Source organism: Copidosoma floridanum, unplaced genomic scaffold (assembly GCF_036245765.1).
Source record: "Copidosoma floridanum isolate Cflo_tuat_1 unplaced genomic scaffold, Cflo_Japanese_pri ptg000021l, whole genome shotgun sequence".
NCBI lineage: Eukaryota > Metazoa > Arthropoda > Insecta > Hymenoptera > Encyrtidae > Copidosoma > Copidosoma floridanum.
In genome coordinates, this window is record NW_028321898.1 from 32,127,956 (window position 1) to 32,149,361 (window position 21,406).

General features: G+C 47.1%; 1 protein-coding gene across 1 annotated transcript in view; it reads right to left on the reverse strand.

The window, feature by feature from the left end:
- Positions 1 to 264: 264 nt before the first annotated feature.
- NLG-4 (neuroligin 4) overlaps positions 265 to 21,406 on the reverse strand; it is a 70,957-nt gene continuing 49,815 nt past the window's right edge. Inside the window, exons 8-13 of the mRNA XM_023390538.2 lie at positions 14,016 to 14,167; positions 3,212 to 3,342; positions 2,777 to 3,134; positions 1,838 to 2,110; positions 1,573 to 1,744; positions 265 to 423 (exon numbers count right to left, since the gene is read on the reverse strand). Coding sequence (XP_023246306.2) covers positions 265 to 423; positions 1,573 to 1,744; positions 1,838 to 2,110; positions 2,777 to 3,134; positions 3,212 to 3,342; positions 14,016 to 14,167 — 1,245 coding nt within the window. The remainder of the gene's footprint in view (positions 424 to 1,572; positions 1,745 to 1,837; positions 2,111 to 2,776; positions 3,135 to 3,211; positions 3,343 to 14,015; positions 14,168 to 21,406) is intronic.

Consider the following 21,406-nt stretch of genomic DNA (forward strand, 5'->3'; position numbering starts at 1 on the left):
CTCGACTCTCTGTGCTACCTCCAGTCGTTGCTTTGTTTCGAAAAAATAAATTGCACTAGAGTTAATCTAAATGCGTTGCACTAAAAATCCAGTTTGTATTAGTCGATTGCTTTAATGATCAGAAAAAAAAAAAAAAAAAATTAATCCAAAGAAAATGTTGATCGAGTTTCCTTAAGAGTAAGCATCCAGTTGGCAGTGCACTCAGAGGAGCGTCGTGGCAGTAAGGAGGTCGGCGATCAGCGGCTCGGGAGAGGCATCGAAGTATCATACGCGCATCTCACTGTCGACGCTCATGTGCATAGGATGTTGGACCCGGTTATTCGCGGTGCACTGATTCAACAGCGGCTGGTTCTCCGGTGGGCTCTTGGCTTGCGGTGGCGGTGGTGCTCGTGGCACCGCCAAGTAGATCGAGCCGTTCGGTCCCTGAAACCCCATCATCAACGACTGCAGCTCACGCCTTTCTTTTAAGACATTATTTCGTTGTTTTTCCCATATACCTGGAGAAAATCCATTTGAGACATTTTAATCTACCCCGGTTCTCTCTGTACTCGCAAGGAACACGTCCGATCTGTCGAATTCAACAAAAGTGCCGCTAAATTTATCTTGGAAAAAACTTTTTTGACTTGTCGATCCTTTTCGCAATTTTTTTTTTTTTTTTTGCTTTCATCAAAATTTGTCAGGTTGTAAGGGTTGCATTTCTGTTTTTGGGGGGTGTCAATAATATTCATCCATCAAATTTAAATCACAGAAAACATGATGAAATTCATGCTCTCATGAAAATTATAACGTCAGATTGACGCATTTTTGCAGTATCCCGGAAAATATTCCGTAAGGTTTTTTGGAATTTGGCAGGTCGACAGTGATCCTTGTCAGACATTGTTTTTCGTTACGGAAGTCAACAAGTTCTTTGATACATGGAGTCTCATTTTATTTTCACGTTGAACAACACGTATACACCAACATGTATTTTTCGATTCCACGTGTTGATGCTTATCCGTTTGACGCACTACGAGCAAAAAAAAATGAATTAAAAAAAAGTTTCGAATCGTGTTTGTACGAAATATACACGCGTTGAAAAAAAAAAAAAAAAAAAAAAAACGTACGCTCGAAATTGAGCCCCAGTGTACAGCGATTTCGTTTGTATACGAAAGTTTTGGATACACAGGAAACTCTCGTAAACAAAGTCATACTGCACAAACAGCGAATAAATTTGTCGTTGTACCCGCGACGGACCAACTTTTAGCTATTCTGTGTAGGTATCCGCATGGAAAAATAATTTGTGAAATATGTATGGAAAAAAAAAAAAAAACCTCAATTCAGAAACAAAGTGTACTTTACGGATAATGAACGAGGAAAGCAGTGTAAGAATAAACGAAAAAAAAAAAAAAAGAATAGGTAAGCACAGGGTGAGAATGAAAATGTTATTTACTTTTTGGTCGCATTATCCAACTATACACTAAGGGCCCAAAGCGTTTCCTTCCGTATCTAGAAACAGAACGTAAGAGCGATGTCCTCGTGATGGAATGATTTTACGGGATGGGTTGTAAATTATTGGGTGTAGAACCCCCTTACCTGATTCTGTTGGGTGCTGCTTATGTCGGGCAGCACCGAGCCCCGAGGCAGCGTCGAGTGCTGGGTCTGGTGTTGCTTCTGGTAGTGGTGCGGGTGCGGCAGCGTGTGCGTCATCTGCGTCTGCTGCAGGAGCATGTTCGTCTCCCCCGGGGCCATCTGTTTCACCACGTTCCTGCGAGTCAATGTTTTTTTATTTTTTGTCAGTAAATATATTTGTCCGATTGGACGCATCATGCACCACGTAGGTTTATCGATTCGTCCCCACCTGCGGAGCATCTCGTTCTCGACGTCAACGATCACCTGACCGCCAACCGGGTAGTGCGTGTGGGGCGGTGGGGGCGGGGGTGGCTGCTTGAGCTCGTTGAAGCCCCGGGGCCCACACTGTTGGTTCATCATCTGCTGTTGCTGCAGGCTCTTGGCCTCGAGGCGCGTCTTGTCCCGCTGGTAGTACACCCCCGCGAATATCAGGACGTTCAGTATCAGCAGGCTGCAGCCTATCGCTATCGTCACGCTCAGGGCCGTCGAGTACGCCGCGTACCTGCCCCCGTTTCGAGAGCAACGGCCAAAGCAGCAACAAAAACGAAAAAGTTTGTCAACGGAAAGGCACGCCTACATCAAACCGCTAATTTAACTCATTCGTTCTAACAATTTTGATTGAAGTGTTGACTCGTACATACAGCAGCTCTATGAAATAGTTTTTTTTTTTTTTTTTTTTTTTAGAATCGTGTAGGTAACAATAGTTGTCCACTGTGCGTACACATAGGGGTCAGAAAGAAAGGAGGAGGAGGAGGAGGAGAAGCGATATAATTCTTCCGAGGCGAGGGACGTTATTGCACCTGTAATACAGGGGGGACTTGATAAATCGGCAACGTTATTTTATCGGGGCGCCTGGCGCGTGTGTATAAAAAAGCGCAGCGCTGCCCCACCTGTACCGTACACGTAGGCAGTATATCACAACGCGAGATCGAGGCGCGAAACCTCGGACGGGGTTTGAATTTTTTACGCGCGGGTGGATCATCGTATTCTCCTGTAGCCGACGAAACGAGAGTCGAGCGAAAGTTTTGATGAAACCTCGGGCGTGGCTTAGTTAATTTTTCACCCGGACTCCCTCTCTCGAGGGGCTACTCATACAGAGTCAATTTAAATCAACTAACTTAACTCGCGGACTTTGTATAAGTAATCGCTCGGGGAGTTGGCAGCTTACCCGGCGGCGTCGAGGCTGGCGAGGGTGTCCGTGCTGGCGTTGTGGATGTTCTGGATGTTGGTGCTCTGGATGAGGCTGACGCAGGTGGTGAGGCTGTAGTCGGTGGTTGTGGGCGCCTCGGTCGTCGAGTTCCTGGGGTAGCGGGCAGAGGAGGTGGCGGTCTCGGTGGGACCGGCTACCCTGCTGAGGGGGTCGGGCCTCACGAGGCCGTCGTAGAGGTTCGGGTCGGCATAGCCTCGGAACAAGTTGTGCCGCGGCTCGACGTCCACCATACCCGCCCGCTGGAGGTCGGGCACCAGCCTCAGCCACACCGACAGCTGGTGCGCCCGAAAGTGGTTCTTCATCTTTGGCTTGAGACCTGCTCAAGGCGTATTGTTGGCATGTAGTGCATACGATGTAACATCTGAGGCATATGATATAAATTTTTTATCATACCGATCTCCAAGTATTTCTGGTGCACGGGGGAGTACTGTTCCCACGTGATGCCACGAAAACGACTCTTTTCTCGGGTTACTGGCAATACGGCCTCGTTCTTACCGTGACTGTGCTCCGCCGCGTTTGGATTACTGTTTAAACATATTGAAATTTTTATTAGAATTGTTACCCATACGTGGTATAGTATACAATACAATCATCTGTCAAACAAGTGTGTCAAATGTATACGGTGTAGCTTACAAATTAATTTATTTTTAACTATATTCAATCAGACTACCGAAAAATCAATGCCATGGGGTTGCAGTGGACTTGAAATAGTCCATTAGCTTTTTTCATTAATTACTTCATGAATCATCATACAACAATATAGTTTTAAATGCACTCATATCATGTGATTTTCTTCCAAGTACTAAAGAATGGATTATTATTATTATTATTTGTTTACTGGATATTGTTCCAACAAGAGCAAAGTCATGGACGAAATAATTATCTAGTCGCAGGAAGAGGGGGAGGAAACAAACCATGGGGTCAAACAATGAAATTAATCGGACAAAGCTCGAGTAGCCGAAACCAGTGCCGAGCGGGGAAATCTGGTCCGACGAGAAATGGCATAATAAGTCGAGAGGGTCCTCGGGAGAGTTGCAGCCCCAACAGTTTGGCGCTCGAAAAAAAATTAACTCCCGCAATAAAAAGCTTTGTTGTACCCTCGTGTGCAGCAGTGGCGGTGGAAAAAAAAAAACAAAGAAATTCAGCGGCTCGTTTCGGACTTTTGCGTTCGTTATCGTGTGCTACGAACACTTCCGCGACACCGCCAGAGCCTCGTAAAAAACCAAAAAAAGCGCACTAGCGACGGAAGGCCCCAAATCCTCTGGAAGCGGAAAATCCCGAGCCGAAACGCGGAAGAAAAACAAAAGAACCCCGAGCGCACTCTGTTACACGTGTTCACGCATACCCACTCACAGTCCGGAAGTTACAGCGTATATACATGTAACAGTTTACCTAATAGCGACGCGAGCTCTGCACCCCCACGCGCCCAGTTGGTGCACGTGCGTTGCACGCCCATGTACGACCTATGTGTAACGTGTAACGAGGGAAGTTAAAAGTTATGGACGCGGCGCACGTGTGGCCCAAAAAGGCAGGGAGCAGGGGACTAATGGCCGATGCGGAACAACAGCAGCAGCAACGGTATACAGGGCGTTCTGATGATGGGCCATTTTGGCCTGTTGTGTAATATTATAATTTTGAGGCCATGCCCCGGGGGTGGCCAACTACCGTACGAGCCATCAAGTTCCCGGGCTCACCCGCTTGTGTGATTTTTAATTAAACTTGTGGCCGGCGCTGATGGAGCGTTGCAAAGGAAGACGAAAAAAAAAAGACCAACGGTCGAAAAATAACTCGGTCGATACGCCGATGGGCAAAAAATTCGTCGAGGCGCCGCGAGTAATTTTGCACGTAGCCAACACAAGCTAGCCGGACTTTGCATACAAGTATCTACATATGGTCGCGAGGGTGGAGGAGTACACGCGCATAGAGACACGATACTTGCATACAATTTAGTGCACCACGGCCACGCGCTAACTTATGTAAACTTATGTACACCCCCGGCTGCTGCTCTCCTGCTGTGCCGTTTGGCTGCAAGAGTTTTGGCTCCGGTGGCTGTATCACTACTACACAAGAAGCTGCTGATCGAAGGGAAAGAGAGAGGGTAAGCAACCCGAGCGGCATTTACGTCACTCGCACCCGCGCCACCCGACGCTTGCTACCTCCTCTTTCTTCGTCCAGGGGCACTGCAGCGAGGAAATTACTTTAATTATAATTCCGGTCATGGCTCACGCGCCACCTACCTCCTTGGATAGGGGGGGGGGTTGTTTCATCATCTTCTTTCCTTGACGGGGTGCGCGAACACCTCGAGGAATTGCCAGGCAGGTGAAAATATACGTATCCCCCTCCTGATAACTTTATAATGGATATTGATTGAGTCAGCGTTTATTTTGATCTCGAGGCACAGTTATACGTGTTTTATTTATTTATGAAAATATATTGTTTCAGTCTTTTTTTATTTTTAATTGGTTGGATTTAATCTTTATCTACAACCAAACAGAATATCCCGGAAGAAATAGTCAAGTAGAGACAGACAAGTAAGGTAAGACGAGCCATTGGGCTCTGATCATAATTTAAAATTTGTCATTTTTAAATTAAAAATAAAATTTAGTGCAATATATTCTTAACATTTGTCATTTATGTATTCACCGCGTAATTCTAATGAAACAACTGCACGTACTGATATTTTAAATAAAAACTGCAGTCTCTGGTAGAATATAATAATCGTATAATTATCATCATCAACGAAGCCCCGCCATGTCGGTCGTGTCGAATGTTTGCGCTGGGGAGTGCAGCTAAATTTTTAACCACATCCCTACGAGCCGTCCTCGCGATACGTGGTAAACTCGCGACCCTGTTCAAAATCTTCAAAGAATTTTGTCCCTGTCTTGTTTTTACGAGGTACAAAAAGAGGATACGGTTGGCTTGGAAAAAGAAAAAAAAGTCCCCTGAATATATAAGTGCTCCACATGAGCGCGACATCAATTTAGCATCTTTTTCTTTGCCCTGCCAAACCGAGGTTTTGAGCTCATTGGCAAACACAGCGACGGCTTCCCTTACTTATGCTCACGCGCACTCGAACAATTTAATTAATGTACACGTGTCACGTGCTGCTGCGTGCAAGAAACTCTGAAAGCTCCTGCTCGGAGTAAAAGCACCTCTTTGTTTCCAACACTTTCCCAGGATCGGTTCACCCGTGAAACTTGGAAATTAGAAAGTCGGGCGATGGGGGAGCTGTTTCGGGAATGTCGTTGGAGTCGCGGCCAAAAATTCGCTAACGACTCGGTACGCTCACTACTTTGCTAATGCTGGCCGCAAGTCGTATCTTTGGGCGGCAGAGGAGTCGTCTCGGGTGTTGGCGCGTAATTTAGGACTCTAGCGCGCGTTTTGGTTTTTTTTTTTTTTTTTTTTTTTTTTTTGCTATCTGGCGTGGCCCGGCTCTTTTTTTACGGTCCTTTACAGGAGTGACGCATGAGTTGTGGGTGGCGCGCACGGAAGTTCCGGGGAAAAACAAACTTTTCTCTTTTTTTCTTTTTTTTCACCAGCGATTGGTTTTTTTCTGTCGCTTTGCGCGTGTTCCGCTCGCCCGCCCTTGCTCCAAGGCTGTTGTATACCGTACCATCACCCCCACCCCCACCAAACTTTTGCCGAGTCGGTGTACCCGCGTAAATATATATACCTACGTACACCAGAGGAGCAGATTTCACAAACACGCGGAGTGGGAAAATTTCATTATTTAAAGATTCATGCCCCGCTCGGTTACTTTTTTAATGAATTGTTTGTTCGCTTGTTACGCGCCCCGTACACCCAAATGTACCCACTTGTTTGCCGTAGCTGTTGCTGCAACTGTTGTTTCATGAAAGCGCAAAGAACCTTGGGATTATTATTACCGATTCCGTGGATTATTTAATATTGCTTACAAGGTTAACGAGGCATTGAAATAAGAAGTTTGTATACGTAAGATAAAATTCAAACATAATATGATACTTTTAGTTGGACCAAAACGTTTCGAGAAAATTGAAATTTCTCTGAATTCGCAGTTTTGCAGTACAATTGAGTTTTTGGAGTTTTAGTTTTTTTTTGTCAAAACCTATGAACGAAAAAAAAACCTGTTCTGCCGAAAAAGAAATTGCCACACAGTAGCGGTAACAATAAAGGAAAATTCCCACCTATTCTCCGGGCGTGATTGCGAGCTGGACATAACACGTATAAAACGGAACTGGTTTAAATGCCAGTCTGAAACGGCGCAATTTAAAATTTTATTGTGGCCGTTGTTGTCATCGCGTCGGAAAGTTAGACGACAGCCAACAACTCGCAAAAAGAGAAAAAAAGGCGAAATAAAAAAACCACACTGTCGTTCCATTTAACGAAACCCACAATTAAAAGGATCATCAAACGGACCTTCCAACGAAAACAATCAACGCAGAGCTGTTTCGATGAGCTTTTTTTTTTTTTCGAGTCATCGACTAAAAATTTCCAGCAACCCTGTACACGGTACACCGACGCACGACAGCACGGGGGTAGGAGCGCAGTTTTACAAACGAAACAAAAATTACTCGCGCGCGCGATTTATCGGCCAATCCGGACCCCCGCGAAACGAGAAGTAAAAAAGGGAGGGAGGGGATGAATTATCAGCGTGTTTGCCATTAATTCGCGGGCAGCAACGAAACAGAGACCACGGGAGTGCGGAAGGAAAAGAAAAAATCTCGACCACTTTATGGGAAAACTTTGCTCGCGAAACTTTTTTTCCGTTGCCGCCGCGACAATCGCGCGCGTTTCTCCCGCGGCGCGAATCGGCGCCTCCTCCCTGTAATACCCGCGAGACGTCAAAAGTTTCCGGTTACGTCGTAATTGCCGGTATTTACCCCAGCCGCAATCTCGTTATACCGTCATCAGCTTTCGCCCCGATCGAGGGTGGGATGCACGCTCTGCTCCTCCACGGACGCGGGGGTGGGTGTATTCATAGGATCGGCGTATAGGATATGCGAGTTGCACCCCGTACCTACAAATTAAGCGAGACTACGTGCGCGAAATAAAGAGATACGTTTGCAGCAGCGGCCTTTCGACGCCGGGGCTACGTGAGCGGGAGACTCGGAGGAGATCTTTCTCCCACGCACGTCCGATTTGGCCTGTTGGCTCGTATAGGTTGGGAGGAGGGGCATCGATTTCCTAATGGCTTGACGCTGCATTGGGACTCGGAAGCGAGGAAATAATTAAACGTGTACAATTTTTCGGCTCGAATGTCGATTTGATCGTGGATCGTGGAAATAACAATTAATTATACTGTCGATTAAAAAACAGATTTCACCGTCAAGTTATGCGTTTGAGAATTAAATCGAGAGCACGAATTTTAATGCGGATCATTATCATAATGCAATGAGATGCAAGTCAAACGTGGCTGATGTGTGGCCATTTGGAATCTTAAATTTTAATTGATAATTGGTGGAGCCTGCAGCTATTTGGTGAAATATTTTTCTTTGCTCAACACTTAGTTTAAACTAAACACAATAACAACTCTGTCGACTCTAAGTGGTAAACTATTCGGAGCCGGCCTATATCGTGGTTAAGAGTAAAAAACAGCTCGGGGGTCGGGGGTGGGAAAATCGGTACTTGTAATGTAAGCCATACATATAGGTATAAGTGTGGACTCGTTTCCATTAATTTTGACGGAGCACGTGGTAGCGTTACTACACGAATAAAAGAAAACGACACGAGCGGCGGCCGCACTCGATGCACGCGCGCTCGTTTAATTTTATCATCCCAAAAGAACATAGTGGGGAAAAAAATTAAAAATTACCCCTTTACTCTCAGGCAGTTATCTACCCTCGAGGGTGGGGGATCGATCGTGAGCGTCGAATCACCTGCATTTCACACGTCGCACGCGTCAACGAGCGAAATTTCACGTAAGAGGCGCATATCGCGTAGCGCTGCTCCCCTCGAAATCGATGGAGCGTCCTGGATAACATCCGGAGTAGGTAGTGGTTATCGGTGTCGCGCCAAGTGGCGGCCGAATTTTTGAGATCGGGGCCGGGCAAACACACCTATGCACCATCTCTCTCGAAACGGCCTCCAATATCGTTTGCCAGAGATAGATATGCTTTTCGATCGATCGTGCCTCCGAATTCATTGAGGGTACATCAATTTCCCCCCCCCCCCCCGAGGCATCGATGCCGCCCGAACGTGTTATCATCATCATCGCTTCTACAGCTGTTCTCGGAAACGGTATACATCACGTCATCTCGAACCCCCCATCCTTTCATCCCATAAAAATGTATTGCGCCATTCAGAGACGGTCACTACATCAAAAATCGAATAACCTTTGCCGAAAGGAATAACAACGTACCCAATTGGCTCTTTGCTCGTGTCTCCTGTGTATCCAGCTCTCCAACGATTCAACGATATATGACGTATACCGATTGGCGATGGGAAGCGGGGAAAGTCAGCGCGATGAGAGTTCAGGATCGCGTTTTCGGTGACGGGTAAATAGAGAGGGACTGGCTGGCCAACCGTAGGTAGGTACCCAATGTGTGTGCGTAGGGGGGTTGGGGTGAGCCAGTAGCATAAGGATAATCCCACAGCCGTAGGAATTAGCGTCAGTCAGGCTGAATTATTACGAGACGCGGATAGGTGCGCGCACGGGCAGACAGAGATCCTCCTCCACTGGTCCCCACCCCCTTGGTCCATTTGGCACCTATACCTCTTCCCCGCGTTCCCTGTGTTTATCGGCAAACGATGACAAACGGCCAAAGACCACGTACTAGACGGGCCGACGCGGGCTTGCGCGATGATAATAAATAAATATATCGTCGCGACTGTGCGGACGTGCGTGGCTTAGGCACCTTTATCTTACCTATACGTACTGTATTTTTGGGTCCAGTCATACAGCTGGTGCACCTTTTTTTTTTTTTTCTTTTCGAAGCATCAGTTTTATACGACGAGCTCCCGACAGCCATCAGCGTGGGTATATTTATTGTAACTCGTGGAAAACAATATTTTCCCACAGGCGTAAATATGATGGATTGGCAAAAGTCAACGGGGATGATGTGGAAAACACGGGGTTAACTATGTATTCGTGACGCGAATTAAATAGCGTACAGGTAGAGGTGCGGCTTACCAGCTTCTCCGGGTACAACCATCCCTGCCCTGGCCCTGATGTAGGTATGTATATATATATGTACGCTGCTAAAGGGAATCGTGTATGCCTGCACACATAACGTTAGGCCACTTAAGGGGAGGGGGAGGGGTGGAGAAGACGAGATTAACCAGCTGAGACGGCTGACATTGACGTTAACGCGCACCAAGGCCCGGGCGTGTTCACGCTCTAGTTATTATCCGTGTATGTACACGCAAGTAGACATGGTGTGTGTATCACTTGATACTTAGCTCTACACGGTGTGACTTGATTCGTTCTGATGTATGGGTAATGAGGTTGGCTCCTCGTCTATGTGTTACACACCCCCTTTTACTCTCGTAGTTCAAAAGCCTCGCGCGTCTGCGCTTCTGTGCCATTTTAATCCAACTGCGGAATGTGTATATACGGTTGCCTTGGGGCGCTACACGGGGCAGGGGAATCCCAGAGCCGGCAGCTTTCATCGATATGCGATTTCAAACGTATTTCACCGTCGCTTTTTTTTTCTCTCCAATCGGCATCTGATGGCGATGGTATTCGTTGGTGGCGTTTTGCTCGTCGGAATGTATATATATGCACATCTCGCTCTAATGGATCCGCCACCTGCGCCCTGGCCCGTAATTGCTTTTACTACTTACACGTTTGGATGAATAAAGGTAAAATAGTCGTTGTTGTCGGAAAAATCATTCAATACAGGGAGACAGAATATGGTGGAAAAAGATGGGGGTGGTCGTGCATGTCCAGGGAATCCATTGCAGAGTAGGCCACGGATACGCGGATGAGAGGAGGAGGAAGGACATCGGTGGCGAGGGCGCATTGCCCGTGGTGGCTGCACCAGCGATGGCGTATACATCTGCATTATTCGGTGCGTTTGCTCGGGGATTACGAGGGTAAAGTACGGCTGTTTGCGATTGCCCAGCTGCTGGACCCACCAATAGCATAATCGCCGGGCCGCGTGTATATATGTGTGTTTCATCCGCCGCTACTTTCGCTTCCGCCGATTATGCTAAATTATAGTTGGAATCACACTCCCGGATCACCCCCTTTGTTCGACGAATAATGCATCTCCACGGCCATTCGATCATCATTTGCATACGGGGATGGAGGCGAGAGAGGGACAACGTGCCACACCGGCGGCTGCGCCAGAGGTAAAAAAAAAAAAAAAGAAGGGGGCTGTGTAGGTTTTGTGCGTAATCTGCATTCCGCTCCCGGCTGCTGGTGCCGCAAGTCACGCTTGGAAGTGAAAAAAAAAAAAAAAAACATTTCATCCCGTGAGCATCGCCTGCTCTGCTCGCTTATCGCTCCCGGGAAATATGTATCGTCGAGGTGTATGTTGCTGGTTGGCTTCGCTCACTCTGGCGATCATTTTTTTTTTTTTTTCATGGATTTTTAAACCCTTTCACTTTATTTCACACAACATAATACCGAGGAAAATTTTTTTCGCGGCAGATTAAGTACAATACATGTGAGGTGTTACATTTTATCGCGAATCATTTCAAATCAAATGCTTAAATTTATTTCGACTCTCTTTTTTCCCCTGAATTTTCTTTTTATTCAAGTAGTACGGTGTATTTTCAGCGAAAAATTACATTGCAAAAAAATTTCAAAAGTCTGGGAAATGTTGATTTTTCAACCAATGTTTAAAATTTGGCATCTTTAACTCTCTGCGAAATGTCCAATAAATCATCCTGATCTGGAAGTAGCAACTGAAACACCCATCAATCATTAAGTTTAAAAAATTTCACTTTGATCGAAACTTTTTTTTTTTTTTTTAGCTCCCTCGAGTCATCCGCCTGTCCGTCGAGCTGTACTCCGTTGATCGTTTAATACATTTATACTACTCAATAAAAATAATGAAATTTCATCACAAGAAATTTGGCTCATCCACACGTAGCCACGATCGATGAGAATTTATTTGAAAATAGTTTTAGACCAAACTTTTTTTTTCTGACATTGGAAGCAGGAAAAAAGTACATTATATCGTCTTTGGCTCGGTTATAGAGGCGTTATTCAAATAAACTCGTTCCTCCGATATTCTCTTACTTACCAGTCGCAGCCGCAAACACAGATGCGAAAGTGGCAAAAGAGGAAAAAAAAAAGAAAGGAAACGGCTGTGCTTGGACGAATCGATAATGTCGATTCCCCCCAAAGAGGCAGTCGGCCGATCGGTTTAAAACGGCTCGACGCGCACTCGCATCCCCCCACAGCGTCACATCCGAGTGCCCACTTTCCCCAATAAGCCACCCCTCCACTTTTATCCCCCAATTTTATTCAATTCGATCTCCCTGCGAATAACGTACGTATACACGTATACGCGCATTCTAAAATACCTGCTCGCGTGTTCCACATATTACAAAGAGTCCAATGTTTGCCAATGAGTTGTATGTACTTGTAACGTAATGACTTTTTAAATTTTTCACGCGATAGTGCAAAAATATATCGAGTAAAAGCAGATCTCCTATTGACCCCATCGTAAACGGCAGACAGAGCCATCGTGGGTGCGCAGCTGTTTGGGAGCTTGCTCTCGCGCGCGTCACTAGTTCGCGAGCTTTTCGCCAAAAAGAGACGCAAGGGAGGATGGGAAACAGCCCCGACGCGCAGCAGTTCGGCGCCCCACGGTCGGAGAGGACTGGACTTGAAATATCGCCGATTCGCCGGCGAGCTTTTGCATATTCATGCGCTACACCCACCCCCTTCACGTACTTCTCGCACATGTCGCCGGTACAAGTTTTCGGCATTACGTCCTATACGTGTGTGTACGTACGGCGTGGATGCGACGCTCCCGATCTCTGTCTTGCAGCCAAACACGTGACACCTTACGTGCTTCTCTCGCGAGTTTCGGCCCCATCCCAGTTTGCCGTGCGTGATGCAACCCCCCCCCCTCCCCTACCTCCACTGTGCGGCATCTGTAGCGACAAGTTTTGATAAACGGGATTTGTTGCGAAATTTTGTGTGCCGATAATCCGATTACTCTTTCCCTGCCAGAGTTGCTACTTTTATCGACGTTCCTGGGGAGAAAATCCCTACGCCGGAGATTCTCTGTAGAAAAATACGAGGTTTTTGCTTTGGTTTCGCTCGACGTTAATTAAATTGCTCACCTATCCATGTAAATTATGTATACATGTTGGTACTGTTTTGGGGTTGAAAAGAAGATTTTGCTTTTAGAGACGATGGGTTGAGATTACGAGAATTTTTTGATCAGAGCCAGGAGAGAAATTTCCCGGTTCGTTTCAACCTTTTGCAGTATTGATCCTTTGCCCTTACGGTTTTTTCCCTCGACGAGGAAGGGAGCCATCGGAGGCAAGAGGAGCCTCTACACCCGCGTCGTCTTTTCTCCTTGGAGCCTCTTTTAAACTCGTCGGCTCGTTACGTATACTTACCTTCCTCCATCATCCGAGGAACCCGCTTATTCGCATCGATTGCACCCGCTCCATTGAAGAGTTGCTCCCTCCCATGAAGAGACTTTGAATATACACTCTCCTCCGTTTCGTACCGAATCATCAATAATTCCAACTCATTAAAGCCCCCTTTTTTCTCTCTCCCCCCCACGCGTAAAATATGAACCCTCCCCATCACTCGATTGGACCAAAAACTGCGTACGGCATTCAGTCTGGGTCGGACGAAAAAAATCTAATCGCGTTCAAACGTATAATTTCAATGAATCGTTGTTTCGTTCGTACGGTTTAAAATGTGGATATATACGTACACTCTTTGGAAGTACACCTAATTTGAGCCATTAGTTGAACGATGCGAGCTAATCCAACTAATAGATTACGCGATTATACGTGCCGTACGAAAACATACCGGAGCGGGCGGGCTGAGAAATCCCACGAGGTAATTAAACGCAAAGTTCGCACGCACTGGCATCCAATCTGGTATATATATACGATGGGTGCAAATGTATCCATGTGTGTACGTGTTTAGGGATACGTACACGTACGGTAGGCTTATTTTCCCAGTTGCGCAGTGCGTACAACAAAGTAACAATGTTTATATGGGCGTGTATGTGTGTGCGTGCAATGGTATGGGTATATATTATAATATATGGGGGCAAATGTAGTATAGTCGACTTACCCGGTCTTCACAAAGTTGGCAAAGTACTGGATTATGCTCTCCGAGAGCACGAGCTCCGGCTTCGTGTAGTTCCGGGGAAAGTGGCCGAATCCTTCGACTAATGGCGCGCCAAAGACGAAGGGCAGCTCCTCGCCGTGCACCGAGCCCATCCGCTGCAAGCACAAAGGGACCATTTATTGCACTTTACGTGATATTTCATCCCACGCCAATTAATTCGGATCATTTTTTTCTTTCTTTTCTTCTCAATAAGCCCTTCGGAGGGAGGGTTTGTAGGATTAGCGCTCCAAAGTAGGGGTTTCCCGCGACTGGAACTAATTGCCTTGGCTGGTAGGGGGGGTTGAGGCTAAAAAACACTTTTCTAAATTTTTCGCTTCTACATCGACGCGCTACCTCGACGCGAAACAAATTAAGCGAGCAGTTAATGTTGATTAGGCACCGGGGATCTCATTAAAATATTCCCAGCCGAGGCTGTAAAGCGCGTAATTGGTGATTAAACCCCACGTTTTCATTCGGGCGAAACATTGGGAGGTACGAGCTTGCGATTCCCGGCCGATTAATCCGTACAAAAATTTTTCCACCCCTCCCCCCCTCTTTTGGAGCTTTGAGTGGTCATGAATTAGCATAGTTACTCGTGTACAGGTTCTTTTTGGACTGCTCTTTCGTTCAATCGGCAACAACAATAAAATCGAAAATTTTCATGCTCGATCGTGATTTTAACTGTCGTATGAAACAATTTTGCTTGGCTTTTTCAGCAAACGCGCACCGATATGGACGCCACGTATCAAATAATCCATACACGAGAGAGAGCACGTGTTGATTTAACGGACGTGTCACATTAATAGTTGAGCATTCAATTAGCCGTAAGAGACAGAGAAACCGAATCTCCGAAAATTCAAAGGAAAAGAGCCACCGAATAGCTGCAGATGGAAGTTGGACCCGTGATGAAAGAAAAAACGCGCTCATATCCTCCCTGGGGTAGTCACGAGCCTTCATTAAACAAACTCAAAGGTTCTTTGCTTGCATCTACTGGCTCCGCGTGTAAGCCGATAAATACTCGGAGTTGATTTTTCAAAGGAGCCGTCAAATCGGAAAAAAACAGCAGCGTCAGAGGAGAGAAATAACGTAGGGTGCATGATTAAGCCCCGCGTCGCCGTACGAAGTGTACAGGTTAAAAAAAAGATCTCGGGTGCGTACACGGGTTGGTCGGTTTTTTTGCTGCCGGATGACTTTTGCCGACGAATGAAGAGAGGCTGCCCAGGTGGGACGAGGAAAGGAAAAATTAAACCCGGAAAAAAGGATTTTAGTGGAAAATATGTCGCGTGACGCAACTCCAACCGACTCGCCCTTCTGCACACGCATGAGGGGCCGCTGGCGGACAATTTTTCTCTCCTTTGATTAAAACCGCCCTTTTGTCACGAGTCCCTGTACGCGCGAGTGCGTTATTGCCCGGGAGGCAAAACCTCCAATAAAACTGCCAGCCTCCCTCTCCGTCTCTCTTCGGCAACTCCAGCTTTCCTTTTAATCTATTTAAAAAAAAAAAAATATTTCGCCGTAATTTTGCGTAAAAAGAGCTAGAAAATTGACGCGCTCTACGTGACTGTACGTTTCTTTTTGGGGCAGCGGAAAGCCAGAGCTAATCGAAACATTTTTCCATCGCGCTAAAGGCGCCAACTTATCTTTGTTGTTGGATGAAACAAAAAAAAAAAAAAAAAAAATGGTTTTCCATTGCTCTTTCTCTTATTCTCCGCTTTGTCCGACGCTCTCGTTTGCATTTTCCCTCGCCGAGTTAAACTAATTCTCATCGTCTCGAATATTGTTCTTTTCTTGTCACTCCCTGTTCGTCACCGCCTTCACTTGGAGCTCATCAAACGCTTCGGCTGCTGCTGTTTGTATTAATTTGCATACTCGACGACGAGGGACAAGATAAATCCATCTGGCTTCGCTCTGAATTTCAATATTATAGATATCTCGGGAGCAATAACAGCAGCGGCTCATATTGCCCCTCCTTTTCGCGCTCAAACTCCTCGACGAGGACGCCTCGGGAAGACGAGATACAACGGCCAGCGACTGACTTGTAAAGTAAGAGACATTATTCATTCAAAGTAACCCAATACTTTCACCCCCTCCTCCTTTTTTTTTTTTTTATATTTCATTAGCTCGTATACGGTGCAGGCAATGCAACAGAGTTTTCACTTCCCATGGCCCCGTACAATTAATTGTCACGTACCACTTGGACGAGGTCATATTACACGCGGAGAAGGACAAAGTTTCCAAGAGCTCCGATGGCAATAAACCGTGTGTAGTCGAAAAGAGAGAGGGTCACGTAAGCAATATACCTCGGGGCGAAGAAGAAGCGTGTCCCCGGAGTTATAATCAAACGTCACGGGGGTTTCAGGTTTTTTGTCGGGTGGGGCAAAAATTTTTCATTAAATTTGCTTTAGCGCCAGTCGAAAGTAGAATGGAGGAGCGTCAGCGTTGAAACGGAAAAGCCGCGGGATGTATAAGAGTCCCCCCGGGATACACGTATACATATATATGTGTATGGAGCAAAAGAGCTGACGAGCCGAGGTAAACGCGCGAGAGAGAGTCTCAAAAATGAATTTGCTCTGCTACATTTCTCTTCTCCTTTGCGCCGCCGTACATTATACAACCAGTGCCTCGTGCGCGCGTCAATGTCTTGACGGGCGTGTTTATCTCAATTTATGCTCTGTACTGATGCACTTTTTCCACACCGAGCGGAGCTATGAAAAGGCAAAAAAAGCCCGAGTCTAATGGTGAATGATGAAAACGAAGCATCAACTCCTTCCAGGAGTAAGTGCACGTGTACAGCTCCAGTGGCGAGGGTAAACGTCAGAGTTGACTACGGAGCTTTTGCAATTCCCGGGGCAGAAAAAAAATCAACGAGATACATCCAGAGAAAGAACCATACGAGGATATGACTAAGGCGTTAATCGTCCGTCGGAAAGTACAACCTCGTATTGTTTTTGCCTTTGGAGTGCCAGTGGATTGCAGCTGCGAGTGAGATAAACGTCTTTGCGAAAAATGTTTGCCGAGCCATCGGGCCGGCCATAAAAGTTGACACTTTTTCCAAGAGCAGATATGAAAAAAGCTCGGCGTGGAAGCGCGGCGCTCGGGGGGATTTGGAAAAGTCGAAAGAGCCGAGAATGAAGATTATAAGGTTTGACGGCCCCCAACATCCTGTATACCACGGCACGCTCGTGCAGCGAGAGGCTAAGCTGCTCTGCCCCTTTCACCCGGTGTACGACGCGCGTCTCCGCACCTTTTGTCCCCGGCGATGGGGCTTTTTCTCCACTACCTTACGGGAGAAGGTGACCGACAACGCGGAAGATGGAGAACGTCGGACGTGCTAGGAATTCCACCGGGGAAGCCCTGAAATTTCTTTGTACACGCACGCGGCGCGAGAAAGGGTGGATGTAGCTCGCGAAACGTCAACTTCGCCCCCCCCCCCGAAGATTTACCGTAAGCGCTGCTACTGCGGCTGGACGTGTGAGGGCTTTCTTTTTTCTCCCCCTCCCCTTGTTTCCCAACCCTTGCGCCAACGGGCGAATAGAGTCGGCTGCCTTCTTAATTTTCGAGAATTTATTTTTCTTTCTCTCCCCTTGATATACTGCAGTGCCTCTCTCCTCCTTTGTGGTAATTTTTTTTTTTCTTCTTATTTACTCCCTCTCTCGCTGTTTTTCTCTTACTGCTCGGAGCAGAGAGTACTTTTTCTCCCTCGCGTTGTTTTTGTTTATTCCCGGCAGCTTTTTCGGTTGTCGTTCGGCAAATGTGTTTGCGAAAGCTCGCAGGAAACTTCGGAACGAATGAGTCGTTGACGGGAGCCGCGTGAAATTCCAGTGCGCTGACATCTTGCACTATACGCTGCCTGTGGGGACTCGCGTGAACGCACGATGGCCCCTAATGGTCGTGGGGCGGCTTCATTTCCATTCGTCAATGCTATTCGTATAGCTACACTTGACGGACCGTCCAATATGTTTATTTTGAAAATGCTGTACTGTTTCGTGCAGCTCGTTGTCTCCAAATTGAGCATGTGTGCCATCCACCTTAAAATGAGTGATCGAACTCAACCAAATATGTCACGTAATGTTAATTTTTTACGAGGTTCATCGCGAAACTTCTATGTTGGCTACTGATGATCGACCAATCAAAAGACGAATGGGCGAGGTAAAAAAACGAAAATTCGCATTACTCAAACGTTTCTGATCGCAAGGTGAATATTATAGATACACAGCGTTGGCAGGCAATCAAGGGAAAACTCTGCTCCCCATGGCCAGCGGACGAGAGACGGAGAAGAGAAACTATTCGCGCACGGGATTAGCTAGGAACGCACGCGAAGGGGGGGGGGCGAGAAAACGTTTTAGAAACACGGGGAGTTGAAAGTCAACGGGGGGGGGGGGGGGGAAAGCCGACGTGTAAATCTGGAGAGTCCCTGGAAAAGCGCCGACAAGATTGCCCGGAGCCAAAGCGGGGGACCAAAGAAAAAAAAAAAAAAAAAATTGTGCGGTGGATGCCGAGAGGGTCGGGGCCAATTACGCGCGTGTATCGAGGGAGCTCCGCTTTGAGGACCCGTTGACGGTACAACGCGCGATTACACACGGCTTTCCCGTCCCGACCTCTCGGGATAATCGCGCGCCGACAAGTTTACTCCCCCACACTCTCGTGCGAGATTTCACACGTGGTACAGATGATGAATAAAAATTACATTTTTCTTCCTCTGCATTCCAGTCACTCGGAGGGACACGCCAAACAGCGGCGTCTCAATTAGTCGGCTCGCGACTGGTTTTGTTGTTCCGTTTCGCGCGGGAAACCCCGTGGAAAATGATCGAGCCCCGGAGTGGCGCTCGCTTGCCGGTGAGGAGGAGACCCTCAGACTCTCGAAGAGCCACCGCTCGCAGGGCTCCTTTCAGACGACAGCTCGACGCCACCCCCCGAAGAAATCACGCCGGCATTGTTTACTGGCGAGACTCTGTGCCCCCCCCTTTCGTGCTCCAGTAGACTCGACTTTTCGCCTCGGCGTGCCTTATCAAAGCCCGGCGCGAGCACTCTCATTATCTTTAAATTTTTTTTCCCTCTCCTCTTTTTTTTTTTTTAATCGCCCTCCCCTCTCAGTCAGGCTCGGAAAGTCTCTTTTCGAGTTCAGCCGAGTCCGCGCTTCTTCCGGCTTATCGTCTTCGTTGGGACTTTGCCGGGGGATTAATCGGAGGAGTGATGAATTCTCGGGCGATTGCCGATTTGTTTTGGAACTCGTCGCCGCGGGTCGGCTCGCAAAGTTTGGATTTTTTCGGTGGATCTCCGAACGGGTAGTCGCATCGGCGAAAGATAATTCAACGTTATATTCAAATTAAACCGCCTCGAGCTGCGCGCCGATGATCGCGTGTTTTGTTTTTTTTTTTTTTTCGCTCCAGTAACTTTGGAACGGGGCGTTATCCCCCGAATGAATCGCAAATGCCCACCGGGGTGCGCCAAGCCACCTGTAAATCATCGGCCGAACTTTCAAAGTTGCGTTCAAAAAAACACGCTTTCGATTTCTTTCGGGTAGAATTTCTCCAAGATTATTCACGCGTTCGGAGGACGTAGCCCCCCCTTCCCCCCACTTTGTAGAGTTAAAGAATGGCTCCATCGATTCCCGAAAACAATCATTCTCAGGCGGACTGGCTGTATTTGTCACGCGAGTAAGAGAAGAAAAGAGCCCCCTCCCCCCTTAGGTACAAAAATTCACGAAAGTTTCGCGCATGTCCCTCAGAGTCGTCTTTTCCCACTCGCGCGCTCGCACAAAGTTGTACCGCATGCACAACTCGAGCGAAACTTATTCGGCCCCGGCAGACAGCCGGCAAGTTTCCTCGTTATCGTTATTCGTCATTTTGTCCCGCTTTGCAATGTATTATATAGGTACGGGGGAGGATGGTTTAGAACTGCGAAGGGGAAGAATTGGGGTACGCGGCTTTTTTTTTTCAAAACTTTCGACGCAGCTGGTAAACTTATTTCTCACGACAATAACTTGCTGCTATATCGAGTCTTTTGGTTATACCTGTCGTGCCTCTCCAAGGGATTTTTTTCGCACCTACACCGTTGGCTTGTCTTCTTTTTATTTTAAATGTTCCATCCTCAGTCGGCAACAATTATCCAGAGAAACAAGTGGGTGGGTGTGTTAGTTCGACGCAAGAAAATTCCCTTGAATGCGAAACAGAGGCGGGGAATAAAGTGTCCCGCCGATTAGCCGCGAGAAATTATGCGTCCGATAACGCGTTGGAACACCTCTGCCGGGCAATTTACGAGCGTACACAAGCCGTACTCTATGAGTACGTGCGCACTGTAGGTATATGTATATATATATAAACTCGGCAAAGTATGTGGATAAAGAAGCGTCACCCCGTAGTGGTGTACCATACCTGGCTACTCCGGGCTGGATGGGAAAGAAAGGGATGAGGAGGAAAAGTTTTCGCTCGGCTCTCGCACGCTCGCTTGTTTATTACCATAGGATTTGCCACTGGCTCGGGATAAAAGTTGTGTAACGAGCTTCGTTAAAAGGGCCCCGTTATTCCACGAGTGTGCGATACATAGCGCCACCTTTTCTTTTTTCCTCCCCTAACTCCTCAGAGAGCGGATGATTGATGAACGGATGGACGGAAAAGCCGGTCGAGGAGTGTTTCGTTAGTGAGGGAAATGAAACAACATTTTCGCGGATACGAACGATAAGTAGAAAGATGGAGGGGAAGGGGGGGGGAAAGAAAGTTTCGCGAAATTGATTGACTCTTCAAATTGAATCGCGATCGGCACGTAAAAGTAAATCGGCACCATCAAGAGTTTCCCCAACAACAAAAAAAAAAGGGTGTTATTGGGTGGAGGTGAGGCTGAAAAATGCGGGGAACTTTGTAAATTCGAGGGACGCTACACGTGCGACCGAGCGTAAACGGAGGGGGAGGGCTGAATCGCTTTAATTAAATATCACCTCCGAGCGCGGCCGGGTTTTTTCAAGCTCGGCTGGATCCAACCCAATTCCTCTTATTACACGGAGCTCGTGGACGAGGGTGGTTATTATCGGCCGAGAAAAGACGTCCGGCGCGATATTACGGAGCCATCCGTATCTATCTATCCCCCCTTCCGGCTTGCAGTTGTTGGGCTCCTCTTTTTTACCTCCCTTTGCTTCGTTTCACTTTGTTTCGCGTCAGCTAGGCTTAGCGCGGGATGAAAGCGGAGATTGCGCTTCTTTCATCACCCCCCTTCCCCCTCTTTTTTTTCCTTTTAATACGTATTTTTGCTCCCCTGGCAGGGAAGAGCGCACATTGCAAAACGCTCGAGATTACAGAGAGATAATTAATTTTCCTCGGCTTCAGACGGGGGATCGACATTGTTACATGACAGCAAAATTT